This window comes from Hippocampus comes, unplaced genomic scaffold, assembly GCF_001891065.2.
Source record: "Hippocampus comes isolate QL1 unplaced genomic scaffold, H_comes_QL1_v1.1 scaffold174, whole genome shotgun sequence".
Lineage (NCBI taxonomy): Eukaryota > Metazoa > Chordata > Actinopteri > Syngnathiformes > Syngnathidae > Hippocampus > Hippocampus comes.
In genome coordinates this window covers 9,502,814-9,520,289 of record NW_017805983.1, presented here as the reverse complement: position 1 = coordinate 9,520,289, position 17,476 = coordinate 9,502,814, and the positions used below count along the sequence as shown (strand labels likewise).

The 17,476-nt window shown below is 41.0% G+C and overlaps 3 protein-coding genes across 5 annotated transcripts; 1 reads left to right on the top strand and 2 right to left on the bottom strand.

Moving 5' to 3' along the window:
• Nucleotides 1–51: 51 nt before the first annotated feature.
• Nucleotides 52–2,806, bottom strand: LOC109528263 (lysophosphatidic acid receptor 6). Of its 2 annotated transcripts, none has more exons than XM_019890645.1 (2): nucleotides 2,695–2,806; nucleotides 52–1,114 (listed from the first exon to the last, which is right to left on the bottom strand). In XM_019890645.1, the coding sequence occupies exon 2, from the start codon at nucleotides 1,091–1,093 to the stop codon at nucleotides 59–61; it is 1,035 nt and encodes a 344-aa protein (XP_019746204.1). In that variant the 5' UTR covers nucleotides 1,094–1,114; nucleotides 2,695–2,806; the 3' UTR covers nucleotides 52–58. The 2 variants fall into 2 exon arrangements, with proteins under 2 accessions (XP_019746204.1, XP_019746203.1); XM_019890644.1 differs by having other exon boundaries at nucleotides 52–1,111.
• Nucleotides 2,807–4,077: 1,271 nt separating this feature from the next.
• On the bottom strand, nucleotides 4,078–7,989 carry LOC109528675 (troponin C, slow skeletal and cardiac muscles-like). Its single transcript, XM_019891575.1, has 6 exons — nucleotides 7,878–7,989; nucleotides 6,987–7,017; nucleotides 5,150–5,296; nucleotides 4,845–4,959; nucleotides 4,620–4,756; nucleotides 4,078–4,337 (listed from the first exon to the last, which is right to left on the bottom strand). The coding sequence occupies exons 1-6, from the start codon at nucleotides 7,899–7,901 to the stop codon at nucleotides 4,306–4,308; spliced, it is 486 nt and encodes a 161-aa protein (XP_019747134.1). The 5' UTR covers nucleotides 7,902–7,989; the 3' UTR covers nucleotides 4,078–4,305.
• Nucleotides 7,990–10,244: 2,255 nt separating this feature from the next.
• dedd (death effector domain containing) lies at nucleotides 10,245–16,674 on the top strand. Of its 2 annotated transcripts, XM_019891574.1 has the most exons (6): nucleotides 10,247–10,374; nucleotides 11,904–11,951; nucleotides 12,051–12,662; nucleotides 13,572–13,676; nucleotides 13,788–13,892; nucleotides 14,811–16,674. In XM_019891574.1, the coding sequence occupies exons 3-6, from the start codon at nucleotides 12,116–12,118 to the stop codon at nucleotides 15,212–15,214; spliced, it is 1,161 nt and encodes a 386-aa protein (XP_019747133.1). In that variant the 5' UTR covers nucleotides 10,247–10,374; nucleotides 11,904–11,951; nucleotides 12,051–12,115; the 3' UTR covers nucleotides 15,215–16,674. The 2 variants fall into 2 exon arrangements, with proteins under 2 accessions (XP_019747132.1, XP_019747133.1); XM_019891573.1 differs by lacking the exon at nucleotides 11,904–11,951 and having other exon boundaries at nucleotides 10,245–10,374.
• Nucleotides 16,675–17,476: the final 802 nt, after the last annotated feature.

The window sequence follows — 17,476 nt, the reverse complement described above, 5'->3', positions numbered from 1 at the left end:
CCAAAGCGCCTTACAGTGTGGAAAATACGGTATATTAATATTTTGAATCAGTTTTATTTCAATATTTTTTATTGTCTTCAAGGAAAATAATACGGTGATGACCGTGCGAGCTACCACTGACTGCACCGTCTTTCCGCACTGTGATAGTATAAACAGCTCGACGCCTCCGGACTCTATACCAAGTCCTCTTTAGGGCCTTACATGTGCAGTGACTGGTGGTAACGTAGTAGAGCAGAGGGTCCAGGCATGTGTTGAGGATGACGAGGGCCATGGTGACCCGCCTGGCGTTATAGATGCCGTTGGCCAGCGGGCACCTCTGGATGACCCCCATGCGACGAAGCAAGTGTAGCAGATACACGACGTGGTTGGGTAGGAAGCAAATCAGTGTGATGGCCAGGATGGTGTAGATGACCCTCAAAGCTCGCCCGGCCGTCTTGGTGTGGATCCTGGAAATGCGCCTGGCAGCCAGCGGGTAGCACACCAGGATGATGGCAGAGGGCAGTAGGCAGCAGAAGATAAGGCTCAGGACGCTGTAGGGCAACAGACGCGAGCTCCATTCATGGGCGGCGAAATTCTCGAAGCAGCTGTGGCTCCCTGATTTGGTACCGTTTGTCTGCAGAGGTCCCATGAGTATGAAGACCACCACGGCCACTCCTGCGATGCCCCAGAGGATGCCGCTGGTGAGCAGTGAGTACCGCAGCCTCTTCAGCTTCAAATAAGCATGTAAATGCACTGTGGCTATATAGCGGTCCACACAGATGCACGTCATGAAACAAATGCTCATGTAGGTGTTAGCATAGAAAAGGATCCCCGTGATTCGGCAGGCGACGTCGCCAAACACCCAGTCATTCCCATTGAGGTGGTAGTGGACCCGGAAGGGAAGCGTGCACAGGATGACGACATCTGCCAGGGCCAGGTTGCTGATGTACACGCTGAAGGCGGTGCGGGGGTTGACCCTGAGGGTGAACACATAGATGGCAGCCAGGTTTCCAGGGAGACCAAAGACCAGGGCAAAGATGTAGACGGCTGGGAACAAGTAGACCTGGTACTCTGCTGGAGGGACATGACACTCTCCTGCTGTTTGGTTGCTCATTGCTGACTTGATGGTGACCTGCTAAAAAGAGCGAATGCTCAGACAGACATTGCGGAAAACATGGATGTTGGCTTTCTGAAACGCATTTAGATTACAGCGTTGCTTCGAGAGACGAGTTTAATTTGTTCCGTGACCACTCTGAAAACAAAAGACTTAGGTCTAAAATTCTCATCCCCCATTTAACTGAAATCAAATGCCATTAATTCATTCATTCATTCATTTTCCGAACCGCTTGATCCTCACCAGGGTCGCGGGGGGTGCTGGAGCCTATCCCAGCCGTCTTCGGGCAGTAGGCGGGGGACACCCTGAATCGGTTGCCAGCCAATCGCAGGGCACACAGAGACGAACAACCATCCACGCTCACATTCACACCTAGGGACAATTTAGAGCATTCAATCAGCCTACCATGCATGTTTTTGGAATGTGAGAGGAAACCGGAGTACCCAGAGAAAACCCACGCAGGCCCGGGGAGAACATGCAAACTCCACACAGGGAGGCCGGAGCTGGATTCGAACCCGGTACCTCTGCACTGTGAAGTCGACGTGCTAACCACTGGACTACCGGGCCGCCCTGCCATTAATTCACTTAACATATTTGAATACAATGGAAAGAAACTTTTTTTTTCCATTCAGTGGACATTGTACTGCTCCTTGTCCACCAGTGGTCAGTATAATACAGATAGAGAAGTATGTGGAAATGTCTCAGCTCCTCAGTAACCCACAGTAATATTAGCCATTCCTCTTTCCGGATAAAGATGTCTGTCTGTGAGTATTGCTAGATTTACTGTTTGCGCGTGCTGCGCCACCATTTTTGTTCAAATGTCTTTTGTTTAAAGGGTTATAATACCGCAATATCAATGCTATTCATTAGATTACATGTAGTCTCTCTTTCTCCTCTCTAGCTTACAGCACTCATATCTGTCATGGCATAAATAAATAAATAAAGGGCATTAGGTGGGGTACAAAGAAGATATTTAGTTGACAATACACGGGTGGTATGGTTACATTAGCATGTGGTAGCTTCACTTATTTATTTGTTGTTGGGATGCAGAAGGTTAATCACCTCATAATCTGGAGGAGTTCACAGTCACGAGATGTCTTAAATTTGTTGATTGCTGTTTGTATGAGTCAGAACATCTCCCCCATTTTTTTTTTTTTTGTCATGCGCTGCAGCAACTTGTTTGTATTTTTATGTGTACATTTACAAGCCAGGGGGTCAGCTATACCCTCATTATGAAAAGTTCTCACATCTCTTTCAATGGTTTGTCAAGATTTCCAGATGGATGTGGCGGTTTATGTACATTTCAAATAATTTCTAGATCTTAAAACATTGTTTTATATATGGTGCAAACAACACTACAACATTTGCAAGAAGATAATCAATCAATGTGAATATTTTCCAAATGTACTTGTCATTATTTTCACCCAAAAAAAGGGAGGGGAATTTGAAATTGTCATTATTGATAGCGTATTAGATCCCCTGAACTAAAACATGTTCGACACCCCTGTGCTCAATGATCATTCAACATTTACTGCGTGCTGTAGAATCTGAATTCATGAGTGAATACTTCATCTCAAAAGCATTTTGTGGGTCAACGTTACCTGATCTCCTTTAAGAAGCCTCGTCTTGATTCTTCACTCGCAGACAAGCTACAATTCAAATGCGTTTTAATGCTCTTCAACTGTGTCACTGCGCTTTCTTGAGCTCTCTTTAATTTCCTGTTGCATTGTGCTGTAGGCGGAAAAGAAAGACAAGGGCAGGAAATGTGGGGCTACGGTAGCTACATAGAGGAAAGTCACCTGCTGTTGTGGTACATCATTTGGACTGTTATCTGCATTAACTTTTTTCTTCTATTTTACTTCTGAAATGCAACATCCACACAGTTAAGGTTCACCGTTATCTTTACAATCAAAATTGGTGGTTTGGGGACAGAATTAGCCTAATGAATATATGTTTGTGAGGGCTGGGGGGAACACATCTCTCAACTCCCACGCTCCATTCTGTGACCTTTTTTCGTCACATTGACTTTCAGATTGTTTCTCCAAAAAAAAAAAAAAAAAAAAAACATTGGCTGAATAATCTTTTTTAGATGTGTTTCTAAAAACTCTTTTGGAATTTCTAATGCAGGAGTCTCCAAACCTTTTCTTCCAAGGGCCACATACAGAAAAATCGAAGGATGCAAGGGCCACGTTGATATTCTCCAACTTTATTAAACATGTTGAAACTAATCCATTAAGCAATTATGTATTATAGTTATTTTTAGCAGATTTTTTTGTAGTAAATGTGATCAGGCAAACACTTTGGAATTTTTCATGATTTCGGGGTGTCCCACAATGATAGAACCGCCACTGTCGTGAGCAGCTCTCGTCATTCTAATCTCGTAATCTGAAATAAGATGACAATTTTCACAGCAGTAATCACTTGAGGATCTTAATAAATCTTTAATATGATGTGTGAACAAATCAAACCTGGACAAAACAGCATAAAATGGAGGAAAACATATTTGCTTCTGAAAATGTTTATTTCAAATGTGTTTATTTAAAATCTTTATTCATGAGGCGTTATGAAGAGAAATGCTCTTACTACTTCAGTTGTAAATTGTTTCTTTGCATATCTAAAAAAAAAAAAAAACCCCAACAGAGCAAATTTTGTAGGAGTAGTTGTCACTGCATCGCACCCAGGGTGGCCGTGCGTGTCGCAACAATGCCACCATTTCAATACCCATACAAGCAATGTCAGAAATCATTTCTTTGATATGCTGCAGGGCTGTAAATGGCCCTCAGGCCGTTGTTTGGACACCCTTGCTTTCAGGTCATTATATTTTTGATTGGCTGGCGACCAGTACAGGCTGACTGTGATAGGGTCCAGTTACCCTCAACAATAATGAAGAGAAGCGTTTATAGAAAATGGAAGGAAGCAAGGAAGGAAGGAAGGGAGGAAGAGATTTTGATGCTCTTTCATCACATATGACGCCAGGCCAAGAGTGTAATTTTGAAAATTGTTTTATTTCAAATAGTGTATGTGACCTGGGGATTTGTAAAACAATGTTGGAGCTTCACTGAAGTTATTTTCAGAAGAGTTGGCAAGGAGTTTCGATGCCTGCTGAAGACACATGTTGCTTCAAGTACAGGACGAAAAGAGGCCAATCTGAAGGAATCATTGCAGCGGGAGGAAGACAAGAATGGCCGTTGTGTCACCTCCATCTGAATTCTTTATTCAACACCTTTCATGAACTCCAGGAATTCTGTTGGACAGAACACATGAATCAAACACTTCAACAACCCTGACACCCTTAGACCAGGGTTGGTATGGCATATGGTGAGGAATAAAAGTGATTTTATTTTTTTGTCGTGAATAAATAATACATTTGTTTTAGTCTGCGGCTATCAAAAAAACTGTTTATAATCTGTTATTTTGACATTGTGGCACTCGGCAGTGGCACAAAAATCCAGCATTCTATAGCGATGAGGACTTTATAAACACATTGTGGATGTCTTTTTAAAGAAGAAGAAGAATTAACACGTACCGTCATAATCAATTTTGCCGTCATTGTTTTTATCTCCATCCTTCATCAGCTCCTCAATGTCATCTTCAGTGATGGATTCTCCAGTGGACTCTAGCATGGCCTTAAGTTCCTCCAAATCTATGTAGCCGTCGCCATTCCTCAACACAGGACAAAGAGTTTTTCAGAAACGCTTTTGCTGGACTCAGAATGTGCAGCGTTGGGTGACATTGAAAAAGAGAGGCATACTTGTCAAACATTCGGAAAAGTTCAGCCAGCTCCTCTTCTGGTTTTCCTTTGCTCTCCTCCTTCATACAGCGGACCATCATGACCAAGAACTCATCAAAGTCAACTGTGCCACTGCCTGTTGATTGATAGATTTTTTTTTTTTAAAGATGGAGATTTTTATCGTCAGCGAGATGGTATAAAATCCATTCATCATCCAAATGTAATGTTCTTTTTTCAGTCCATCTACTATCTTTGTAGAGTCCACAGTACACTTTATTTGATAAGACCACAATGAAAATTGTGTATCACACTCAGCGCTGACCTACCATCTTCATCCACCTCATCAATCATCTCCTGCAGTTCTTCAGGCGTCGGATTTTGCCCCAGCATCCTCATCACCTTCCCCAGTTCCTTCGTACTGATGCAGCCGTCCTCTGCATCTTGGATGAAGATGTCAAAGGCAGCCTTGAACTCTGTGGGACACGCAGACATTGATAGTATCCGACAACACATTTTCTGTCTGTACAGCGACACTAAAAAAAAAAAAAAAAAACTGTTGAAGTTTGTGTTGAGAGTTGGCTGTGATTCATGTAATATTTGCTGCAGTGCAAATTTTCTTGTCCACAACCTTACCATGGAGGCTGAGGAATGGGATTCCTCCATAGTTGGAACATACTACCCCCGATCTGCCAATCCGGAGGCACTGTCCCTGATGTCCACGCGATGTTGTACAGGCGTGTCAACCAGGACAGCCCCACACCATCCAGAGCTCTCTGGGGAGATCTCATCCACTCCTGGGGCTTTGCCACTGAGGAGCTTTTTAACCACCTCGGTGACGTCAACCGCAGCAAGAGGAGAGCCCACCTCAGGTGGGGTGGAGGCCAATTTATTGGACAAATTATCATGTCATCTGGCTCCCCTTGATGCTCAACTCTGAGCCCATCTCGGGCGACCAAGCTCCTTACAGGGGATTTAAATCAGTACCTTATTACCAGAGTAGTTTTCTATAATTCTACTTAAGAGTGTGAGTACTTTTGATATACAGAATCTCGTCTTTCCCGGCCATATGTTGTCCAACGGACAGACTTGAGGCAAGAGATGGTGATGGCATGTTCTCTCAAGCACTCATAATTCTGGTTTTAAAATGGCAGATTTATGGAGCCCGACTAGCTCTCTTTGTCGCCTCAGAATACTGTAATCACATCAGAATAGGAAGATGCACTAATAAGCCACCTTTGCCCTTTGCTTTTGAAACAAAACTCAGCAAAGGCAAGGTGTTGCCACAACTGCTGTGCTTTTACAAAGCAAGCTTCCAGAATAAGACGTTTCGATGTATGATTGACGATGTCAGCACCTAAATCGACGTTGGCTATCAGTCAATCAAAGGGCACACATGGACAACCAACCATTCACACTCACATTCATAGTTATGGGCAATTAAGAGTTTTGTCACATTGTTAGATGCATGTTGAGTTGGAACTGTTCCAGGTGATGGGTGTGGCACAGTGGCATGCATATTGCATTTTTGTTTAATATTGATAGTTTTTGTATTCCAATGTGATAGTTGAGGTATAAAGAGGTGTGTAACAGTTTTTCTCATTTGCTTTGGTACATTTCTTGGATCAGAATTGAATGTCTCAAAACTACTTGTCCAATTTTCACATAATTTTGTCACTTGTGCATCTTATTGGGGAACCGTGATGTTTTGCACTTTATACAAACTATTTTGAGAAATGCACTGACTGTTTTGCAAATGTCTATTCTGACATAAGAAATGTACCAAAGCCACTAAGAAAAGCTGTAGGTGGGGGAAGTCCCCATGGAAGGACAAGGTGCCAAATGCATGGCCGGCCACTGGCTGCATATACGCCACCTCCCAATCTGTTTTTCAATTATACAGGTCATTTTTCGTATAGTTACGAATGATAGTGTTTCAATTTTTTTTGGTCTCATATTTTAATGCATGTAAGTATAAATAATAGGGGTGTGTTGAGACATAAAATATCTATATAAACTGTTTTTGCCATCAATAATATCAGTGGTAGGCTATTCATGTAATCTGAGGGCCTGATTTAAGGCCATTTGAAATCATTGCTTAGTTGCATGAGGTAAGCTGTTTTCAGTGGTAGGCTATGAGTGTAGTAAAAGGATTCATTTGCTCACCATTTTTTTGCTCCTCGGTCAAGTTCTCGACCTAGAGACAAAAGCAGGACAACAGTAGGATCAACTGTACAGCTCCTCTGTTCACGACTCAGCGGTATAAGTGATATATCATGTAGCTGTCTTCACCGGCTATTCTTGTTGTTGGAAAGCCTGTACAAGATCGATTGTCATGCAGTTATGTACATGCGTGTTTGTCTGTGGGGTTGGAGCACCATCAGCTGTTCTTTTTATGTCCAGCTGTTTTGTTTTTTTTTTTTGTTTTTCTATTGTTATACTGGGGGGTTGACCTCAGTTGACTTTAAAATGACTATAATATGAAGGAACTTCGTGATGTTATGATGTGGTGTCACCCAAAGGAAAAAAAAGTATGGGAACCACAAACAGGAACTCATTTCATGATGTTCTAGTTTTAGTTTTGTCAAGACCACAAGCACTATGGAGTGTTACAAAAGTAGGATTTTGTATCTAGAAGCTATCCGTTATCCAAAGTGCTTATCCTCATGAGGGTCATGGGCATGGTGGAGCCTATCCCAGCCATCTTTGGGCAGTAGGCCTGAACTGGTTGCCAGCCAATCGCAGGGCACACATAGAGTGAATCATCTAAATGTTAATCCTCATTTCCAACTGCAGAATTGCATTCAAAATTAATTGAGAATCACATGCACCTTAACACTGAAGTCTCTCTTGTTGTGCATTCTCATAATCCTGTAATGATCCACTGACTTGACATTGAAAGGGTATAACGGTCACAATGGCTCCAAAGCTGAATGCTCTCATAGCAATTTTCCTGATAGAGTATGCTCTGAGTTTAATATATGAAGAATTTAGATTCAGGTCTTCATTTTGACCTGAAATATCAGACAGAAAGCATACACTCAGCCTTGTACTTACCGCTGCTTTATAGACGTCATCCATTGCTGCTGGTCCTTCACTGGCTGTGACAAAATGTGGGACTGATTCAGCCTTCCGACTGCTAGGGAACTATGGCATTAAAAAAAGCTTATGACCCATCCCACAAAATTGAAGAGTGGTGGGGCGGGGGGCTGATTGACAGAAACAGAGAGTAAAGGAGTGCTATAAATAGAGCACAAAAGAAGCCACCTAGCAAAAGCAGAACATGGAGGTGCTGGGTGGATTTAAGTGACGTTTAGCTGGGTGATTGTCTTGTTTACATGCTATGCCTGCAATGTTACAGAGAGAAAATAAATAATATTGTATCTGGGTATCCTTCAAACAAGGGTAAGCTCAGATTCCAACTTCATGACTGTTGGACTATTTTAAAAAAAAGTAATTGCAATAGAAATTTGAAGCCACCGTTCATAAACTAGACAACAAGAGTGAACTACTCTAAAACAGCTTAGTGTGTGCAGTAAGTAAAAAGCAACATTAGTTTTTATGCAGACACAGAGGAAGTATTGATTATTATTTTTTTACATTATTTTATGTTAAATTATTACCAACATTTACCAGCAAAATCTTAATGCAAAGCAAATAAATCAAAACATTTGAAACAATTGTATGCTTATTGCAACTTTGCATCAACAGCTTGTGGAAGGCACGGCTGTGTTCCAGCGGGACGTCAAAACCTGCTGGGGTAAATCTGGTGTGGATGAACTTCCACAGAACGCTGACCTTTACTGCATTAAATATCTTTGGGATGAACTGGAACGGCAGGCCCTCGATCGGGTCCAATACAGGCAATCTCAGTAGAAGCTAGAAGCAAATGAGGGAATCGCTATACACATGTGGATAGAAGTGTTAATCTTCCGTTAAAGAAAGAAAACTCCACGATAGTCAATTTGAAAGTTACACAAGTAATAATAGGTAGTACATGAACTGATAAAAATCAGACACTACATGTATTTTGTGTGCGTACTAACTAGTAATTCCATTAATTCCCTCTTGGATGCAGCAGGGAGAGACATTACACAACACTTGAATAGGATTCATGTATTTTCCCGTCAAAATTTATTGTTTTTATTTTATTTTTAATTAAAAAGCATATATGATAAGAATAATGATGATGAAGAACAATGGGCTGCTGATGCTTTAGTGGTACACTCGTCTGACCTGCGGGCAGCGTGAAATCGGTTCCCATTCAGTGACGGTGTGGACGTGGGTGTGAATGATTGCTTGTCTCTATATGTGCCCTGTGACTGACTGGCGACCAGTTCAGGGTGTAGTCAGCCTTCCGCCCAAAGTCTGCTGAGATAGGCTCCAGCAACTCCCCGCTACCCCGTTCAGGATATACAGTGTTGAAAATGGATGGATGGATGAAGAACAAAAATAAATGCTGCAAATCTGGACCCAAGTTAAATAAAATTCATCTTGAAACGAACTATAGTAACACTAGTAATATAACTTTCTTAGTTACATTGTCCTATATTACTTTGTTCAGATGCCTTCATGAAAATAGATCCACAGATAGAGAGCTATTTTAAGTGTGCCATGTCCTTGACTGGAAATAGTAGTCCTCTGACAGTGGGGATGTAATGGTGGGGGTGATCGGGGTCTCTTGTCTACAAAGGACAAACAGAAATGAAATTTGCAGCAAATGCAGAACAAATTTGGAGGTCCCATGTCAATTAGCTACATTTAGCGCTGGTTTCAATGAAAGGAAAGTAATGATTTTTCTTCTGGCTCATGCCTGACTGACAACATGTCCCACCTATGTGGTTCCTGTTATGTATATTGCCCTAGCAACAATATAGTTCATCCATATTCCACTGAGCGGCAAACAACAACATAGTTTATTTTTATTCCACTAAACTGGCAAGAAAAAACAGGCCCTACATTTTCCCTCTATATCATAGTTTTATTATCTATGAGGCACTGAATTATGTGTAAGAAGTAGCTGGGTAAAGTACATTTTGATTTTCAGAATCATTTATCTGCAATGGGCAGTTTAGCTTGACAAAAGACTTTCTTTCCATTTCTAGCGTGACTGCAGCCACACTGTTAGTCACAATGTAATCGTGTTATGATTATTATATGTGGATACTGAAACTGAGAGAATTCACAGTAATACTCACAGAGTGAGATGTGAGTTTGCTTCAAACTCATTATGTGTCTTGACTTTTATTTACAAATGTAATGCTGTATTTCAGTACATTATTTAATAAATGTAAATTTTACATTCGGTTAATATTCACATCTATAATATTAGTGCCAGTTAGAGAAAACAATTTGTGTTATTGTGCTGACTTTCAATAAAGTTGAATTTTTCAAAAGAGAGGAAGAAGAAAAATGCGGCTTGGGAGGAAATGAACAGCACTGTAAACAGGAAGTACTTTCATTTTATCCTAAAGTTCAGGTGGTATGTGTTTAAGGGCCGAAAAACAGCCAAAGAAGTCTTATTACAGGCCGATAGGCGCTGTCCTACCACAAAGTAAGAGTTTTAAAACGTATATAATCAAACATCATTCTGTAGATAATCAGAACGATTTTTTGTCCACGAAGAAGTCTCACCAGATGACGCGTCTAGCTAGTTTAGCATTAGCTGTCGCCATGTATTTACGGCGTGATAACTCCTCTCGGCTGACACACGAGCGTTATGTTTACTCACGCTGTCAAACACAACGAATTGCGGCCATCATTTTGACTTGAAATGACTATTGGTCAGTCATTGTTGTTTGTTTGTTAATTTGTTTGTTTGTTTTGACGCCGGCGTTGACGGTGCGGCTCTTGTTAGCTTGCGTCTGCAGCAATAAGACTCCAGGTCACGAGGATGAGCAATCTGCACATTTTTGTTGTGTGTTAAATTGAAATGGTGTAATTTAGCCGGGTCGGCGTCCAGCTAACTCCGAGCTCATTCAAATTAACGTTTCGCCAACTAGATTGCACGCACGTTTCTGTTCAGTGTCACGCCATGGTTTAGGACCATAATGGCAGTTTGGGATATGAACAATGTAGCGCGATCAGTTTAAGTTTGAGATGCAAGTCGCATTTCGTAGGTCCGTTGTGTTGTAAACATTCGAGTCATTTCAAAGGTTATTGGCATGCTTTGCGTTGTCGTCATATGTAAGTCCAGATGATCCACAGTCACTTTGACCTGTTATACTACCTTGCCTGATTTCCGCATAATTGTGTTGTGTTGAAGAACAAATGTCATTATACATTGAACCAGGAACGCAAAAACAATAGTGCGTTTGACAGTTTGATCAGCAATGGGTGAACAGTTCATCATCGTCTTTCAGTTTGTCCTTTATGATGGCCTATGTCTGAAACAATTTCACCTATAGTTTGAACCCAAGATATGGACTCGGGTGACCAGTTAGCACCCATGACTACCAACAAAAACATGTGTTATGTATATCGTATTTGTCCTTTGGTGTAAATGCCAGCGTATATAGGTGTGCGTGTGTATGGCGGGGGTCACCAACGTGGTGGCCACCAGCACCAGGTAGTCCCCTAAAATAACTCATCGTTGATGGTACATTGTGATTTCCAAACAATGTTGTCGAAGCTACCATTTGAAAAAATTAAATGTGTTTTAATAAATATTCACTCTGAATATTTACCGGTAATCAGCACTGATATGTCTTCTAACTTTGATCGACAAGATTTCATTTAACACTGATGAAAAAATGTGAACATAGACCTTTCTTTCTGATGCAGATGATGACACATACGTACAGCACATTTGACAATAAAGTTGTATTCAATTCAATTCAATACACCTATGTGTCAAACTGCTGCAGTATAGCGCCAACTACTGCTGAGGAGGTCTTATTCAATGTCAGATTTGTGTTGCCTTAAGTATCAGTGGGTGGTATCGGCGATCTCCCATGAAAACCCGATACCATAAAATATCGTCCCGATACCGGGTTTCGGTATTTGCCCATCCCTAGAAATTCTAGTTGTTTACACAACTTTTCCAAACTGTACTGCGTTCTGACTAAATAAACCCCTCCAAAGTACTTTCTAGTAAGTGAAATGACAGAATATGGAGTAGTTCCAGCAAATGTAAGCAAGTGCACCATGATTCTGTTCATGAGCTGTTAGGTATTTGAAATGCCCACGTGACTTGTTCTACAATGAATGAATGTGTTGCTCCTTTTCTAGCTCATTAGCCAGAGAGGAAGACAGCAAGACTTGCAGTTGCTGATCTTGCACTTTTGGTCCCTGAGATGACATCACAGCAGCCTCAACTCCACGGTGGGGCTATTCATCACCAGGTCGCCAACAATGACTCAGCTCAACAAGCCCAGCCTCATCTCCAGGCCCATCATCTTGACTCAAATCCGAGCGGCGCCACCGCCGGCCGTCTGGACAACAGAGCTCTCTCGCGGCGGCCCGGATGCTCCACTTTGGCAACCACTGGCGGTGTCTCGGCCTGTTTGGTCAACTCCAGCGTATCCAAAGGATTGAGGAGTTTTGAGCCTTGGCCCGAGGAAGCGGTGGACAAGTCACATGGGTTGAACTCGCTCCACCGCATGTTTGATATAATCGGAGCCCAGCTCACTCATCGGGACGTTAGAGTACTGTCGTTTTTGTTCGTTGATGTGATTGACGAGTACGAACGTGGCGGCATCAGGAGCGGACGAGATTTCTTGCTGGCACTGGAGCGCCAGGGTCGCTGTGATGAGACCAACTTTCAACACGTGCTCCAGCTTCTGAGAATTATCACTCGTCATGACCTCTTGCCTTACGTCACACTTAAGAAACGACAGGCTGGTAAGTAGTCTTCTTGTCATTCCTAAATCATAATTTGCATATTATAATTTACTGAACATGGGTTTAATTTGGACCAACTACAGTACTTAAAAAAATGGCTTGAGGGAAGAAAGGTTCATGTTCACATACAGACGTGGCCGTAGTGACACACAGAAGCAGTTTACTGAATTGGAAAATACTAGTAAGTGCCATACTAGAAGATCAGAAAGCTCACATGGGGGAAATTATGCAAGGAAGTAAGGGATTAATTACATAGACATGTTTGTGTTATCATGGAATGTTCATGTTTAAGATTTTTTTTGGAACACATTTCTGTATTTGCCAAAGATTGCGCTTTAGTTACATGTTCTTCTGTATTCTCTGTTTGGTGCACTAGTGGTTGGTGGGAGTCACTTGAAACATTAAAGGCTGTCTTTTTTTTTGTACATTTATTGAACATGTTGAAGTTAAAAAAAAAGAATTCACAAAAGGAACAGTGGTTTCTGTCATTAATAAAAGCACAATGAAATCCATAACAGAAAAACAATCAATAGTGATCATCTACAAAAAGGGATGCGACGTCATACAAACAGAAGCAGACTTGTGGAAATGAATTAAGAGGAATTGCATGCTGAGTAAATATTTTAATTGAGTATTAACAATTGATTTATTTCGATGTTTTTTTTTTTTAAATAAGAAATTGAAGCACTTTCAGTGTCATTCATTGAAAAACAGGACTATAGTCATTATTATGTTAGCAAATATGAGGTAGAATCTAGGCTGGGGTAGCATCGTGAGTCACTTGGGTTGCCAAATTTGGCGTTTGTCCCCCTATTAATGGTCATGTGGCGATAGTGATTGATAGCTGGGGTTATTGCGTTCATCTTCCATGTACAGATTCCACTCGTATAAAATATGTGTGGTCCTCAGTGTGCCCAGATCCTGTTGACAAGTACTTGGAAGAGACGTCCGTGCGCTACATTTCGCCGAGAGGAGCCATGAAAAGCAGGGAAAATGCGCCTCGCAGAATGACAGGTGGGTGGCGCATGCAAGTTCCGTTTTGATCACCGCAAGACAAAGTGGGAGAGAACGGTTTGGTGAAAACGTCTGCCTCACAACCCTAAGTCCCATGTCATGTGCTGACAGGACCCTATGTTGGGCCATCTCGGATGAAAGCGGCTCCTTCTGTACCGAATGGCGTGTGGAAGAGAAGCCATTCCTTATCCGACTTCAGAGAGAAGCAAACTTGTGGTATGAATGAAGTGTCCAAACTGTCAACCTCAGGAAACCTTTCTATTCATTTTACACGGTTTTAAGTTTGATGTCCAACTTTTTTTTTTTTTAACAAAACACTCATTAACAACAAAAGTTACTTAAGTCATTCACTCCCAAAGACGTTTTTAAACGTCTTTTCAGACTTGGTTTAGAATTGGCTGGTACTGAATGAGTTAAAAGCACTTGATATGAAGAAGGTTTAGGAAGCCGCTACCTATACTTTAAATGGATGAATGAGACATTCCAAAACTCATCCAGAGGATGATGCATCTCTGATCTCCAACCACAGGAAACCTTTGGTTGGGGTCATTGCTGCCAAAGGAGGGTCAACTAGTTATTAAATGCAAAGGCTTACTTACCGGTACTTTTTTTTCCCCCTCTCCCTGTCCTGTGAATGTTGACATGTTCTTTTCATTACATATATGAAAACATATCATTGTGTGGTATTAGTTTAAATAGACAGCTTGTTTGTTCTTGTGATTTTGATGAAGATGCGCCCACATTTTCTGAGCATTTTCTTATCCAGAAATCTCAAGAATTCCAAAGGATTCCCATACTTGTCCCACTCACTGTATGACATCATCATATTTGTTTGCGTTGGATTATAAAGACTGAGGGTGATTGAATCATCCGTTCAAAGCTGTCAGTACAAGAATGTTGTTCCAATGATAAAGTCTACCATATGAAAAATGCAGGCCAAAAACGCTGAAGCAAAAAAAGGCGGGGGGGAGAGATGACTGATCTAAAACTGAAGACAATGCCAGAAGCTGGTGACTTGTTGCATTTTGTGCAGTATCAATAAGAGCCATGTTAATGGCCAGCTTTCCACATTTGAACCTTCTTGATGTCTAACCGCATGGAAATCTTGACCGTCCTTGTTCTCGACTTCCCCAGATATACGCCTGCGCGTCCGTGCCGAATATTGCCAGCACGACTCGGCCCTTCAGGGCAACATCTTTTCCAACAAGCAAGAGGTTGTGGAGCGCCAATTTGAACGTTTCAACCAGGCCAACACCATCCTCAAATCACGAGACTTGGGCTCCATCATCTGTGACATCAAGTTCTCCGAGCTCACCTACCTGGATGCTTTCTGGAGAGACTACATCAACGGCTCGTTGTTAGAGGCCCTGAAAGGAGTTTTCATCACAGATTCTCTGAAGCAGGCAGTAGGCCACGAGGCGATCAAACTGTTGGTCAATGTTGATGAGGAGGATTACCAGGCGGGCCGTCGCAGACTTCTTTGTAATTTGGTGACGAGCGGAGATCCTCCCGGTGGCGTCAAAGACTGCGTGTCGTAGACGTCAGTTCAAGCATACAGAAGGAATACAACTGTGCCTCCCAATGGGGACTAGAAAGAGCTGGAAGGATGATGCACATGTGATACCCGTGTTTTGGAATGTGTGTATGTATCTGGAATTGCAGCAAATCCCGCTGATTCATTTCGCGCAATGGTCGGAGGATAGTTGGTACCCCCGACGTATAGCATGCAAGGGGATTGGGGACTGTGCCAGTCAAAAGTAGTTGGTCATGCATACAGATTTACATTCATTTGAATCGAAATCTGTTTGTTTTCTTCAAGGGAGAAAATGCTTTTTGTTTTATTTACACTGATTTTGATAACATGAAAAATCCTCAATGGTGTCAAGTTACTCCTGGTGAGGGATATACCGAGTTTTTTTTTTGTTTGTTTTTTTTCCCCATATAATTTATTATTTCACGCCTGATTGGTTGCATTAACCCATTTTTAATGTGTTCAGTATGCTCTGGAAAAGCACCGACTTAAGTAGCCACGCAGTTAGTGTTGTTTTTTTTTTAAGTTTTGTGTGTGTTTTCCTCCTCTATGTCTAAGACCATTTTGTACTAACAGGACTGATTATCACAAAAGAATTTCATATTTACTTTCTGCATTTGCTGCCACACCAGAAAAAAAAAGATGTTCATCATCATGTTATAATGTGATAAGTTCCACATTTTAAAAATGACAAGTGCCACGTAACATAAGTTATGTTATAACATGGCACATTTTGGCTTTCACATTCACCGTAACAAAGCAAAAGCAATTACTTTCCAATCCAGGTCACTGGCAGAATCCTTTTTCTGTTTTATAAATCAAAATGACTAGCAACATAATTACTACTTCTCTAAAAAATAATAATGTCAAGTGTTTAAAATTATTTAACTTTTACCAAATTCCATCTCTGACCTTAACCGGAAGTAAGTGCTTAATTTTGTTGTGCCGAATGCAGAAGCCAAACATCACGTTTTAACGTGATATGTTTTTATTTTATACATTATTGTCTTTTAGGTAACTTTCAGCTTAAGTTTCAAGGACGCTCCGTTAATGTGTCATGTTTTTACCACCAAATTGTTTTCAATATTATTTGTCATAAGAACAGTATATGGTGGAAGTGAACATGGTTACCATTAAAATAATCGGATTTTGAGAAAACAATGTGCAGTCAATGGATAAAGAATTCTAGTGCTATGCTTTATATATCAGGATGTTGTGAGGGGTTGAGAATCTGCTCCGTACCTGTTTTAAAAAAGACATAATATGGAGAAAAACAAAGTTTTAAGTGCTTGTATTCAAATGGCTTGGTATGTGGACTATCTCAGTCTCTCAAATGTGAATTTATCCAACCAAGTAATTGTTTTGTGAAGTGCCTTTGTCAGAAAATATTTCACTTGACAAAGTCCTCATTGTTAGGTCCAACTGTGACGCACATGCAGTAAAACATTGTAGATATTTTTATTTTTTTTACTTGAGTTCCACTTCAATTGATTAGTTTTCCCTTGCATAACGTATTTTTGTATGAGTAGTTTTGAAACCATTACTTTCACAATTTTAATGCCGCATATTACTTTGGGTTTTTTTTTTTCAAAGCAGAAGGGCACTATATAAATCTAATTTATTACATTGGTCAACAGCAAATTTTCATTAGAATGGCATTATGTGTGTGCCTATACATCTTTTTGACGCGGATTTAAAGAGACGTGAGAACTTATTTCCTGATTTCTCCCAAACAAATTTTGATAAAATTGAAAATCCAAGCTTGGTTGTCATTTTCCTGATCAGAAAATACATTCAGTGACAAACGGGCCATCCTGGCCACAAGCATTTTGTAATCATCCCAGGAAATCTACAGCAGAACAGAATTGATTTAACAATGTGGGGTCTGTGCTCGGTTCCCTTGTGCTTCTGCTATTTCTTCCTTAAAGAAGAAGCTGGTAAGATGACATCTCGTGTGCGTGTATGAAGAAGTGAGAACGGGAAACGATGAGGTAAGATTGTAGCAAAGTCCATTGATGAACTGTTCATGTACAACATTCCGTTTGATTACAGTTGATAGCTGTAATCAAGTTTGTTGGGGACCCTTTTCTGAAGGGCGCCTATGAGTGGTGAGAATCGATATGTGTTAATACATTAAAGTACTTTAATAAAACGCTACTCACAGACGCCCAGGTTACTGGAAATGTCCACGTTGGCGATACAGCTCTTGGTTTTTTCCCACATTACTTCCACATTAAACAATTAAAACACAGAACTTTAAAAACTATTT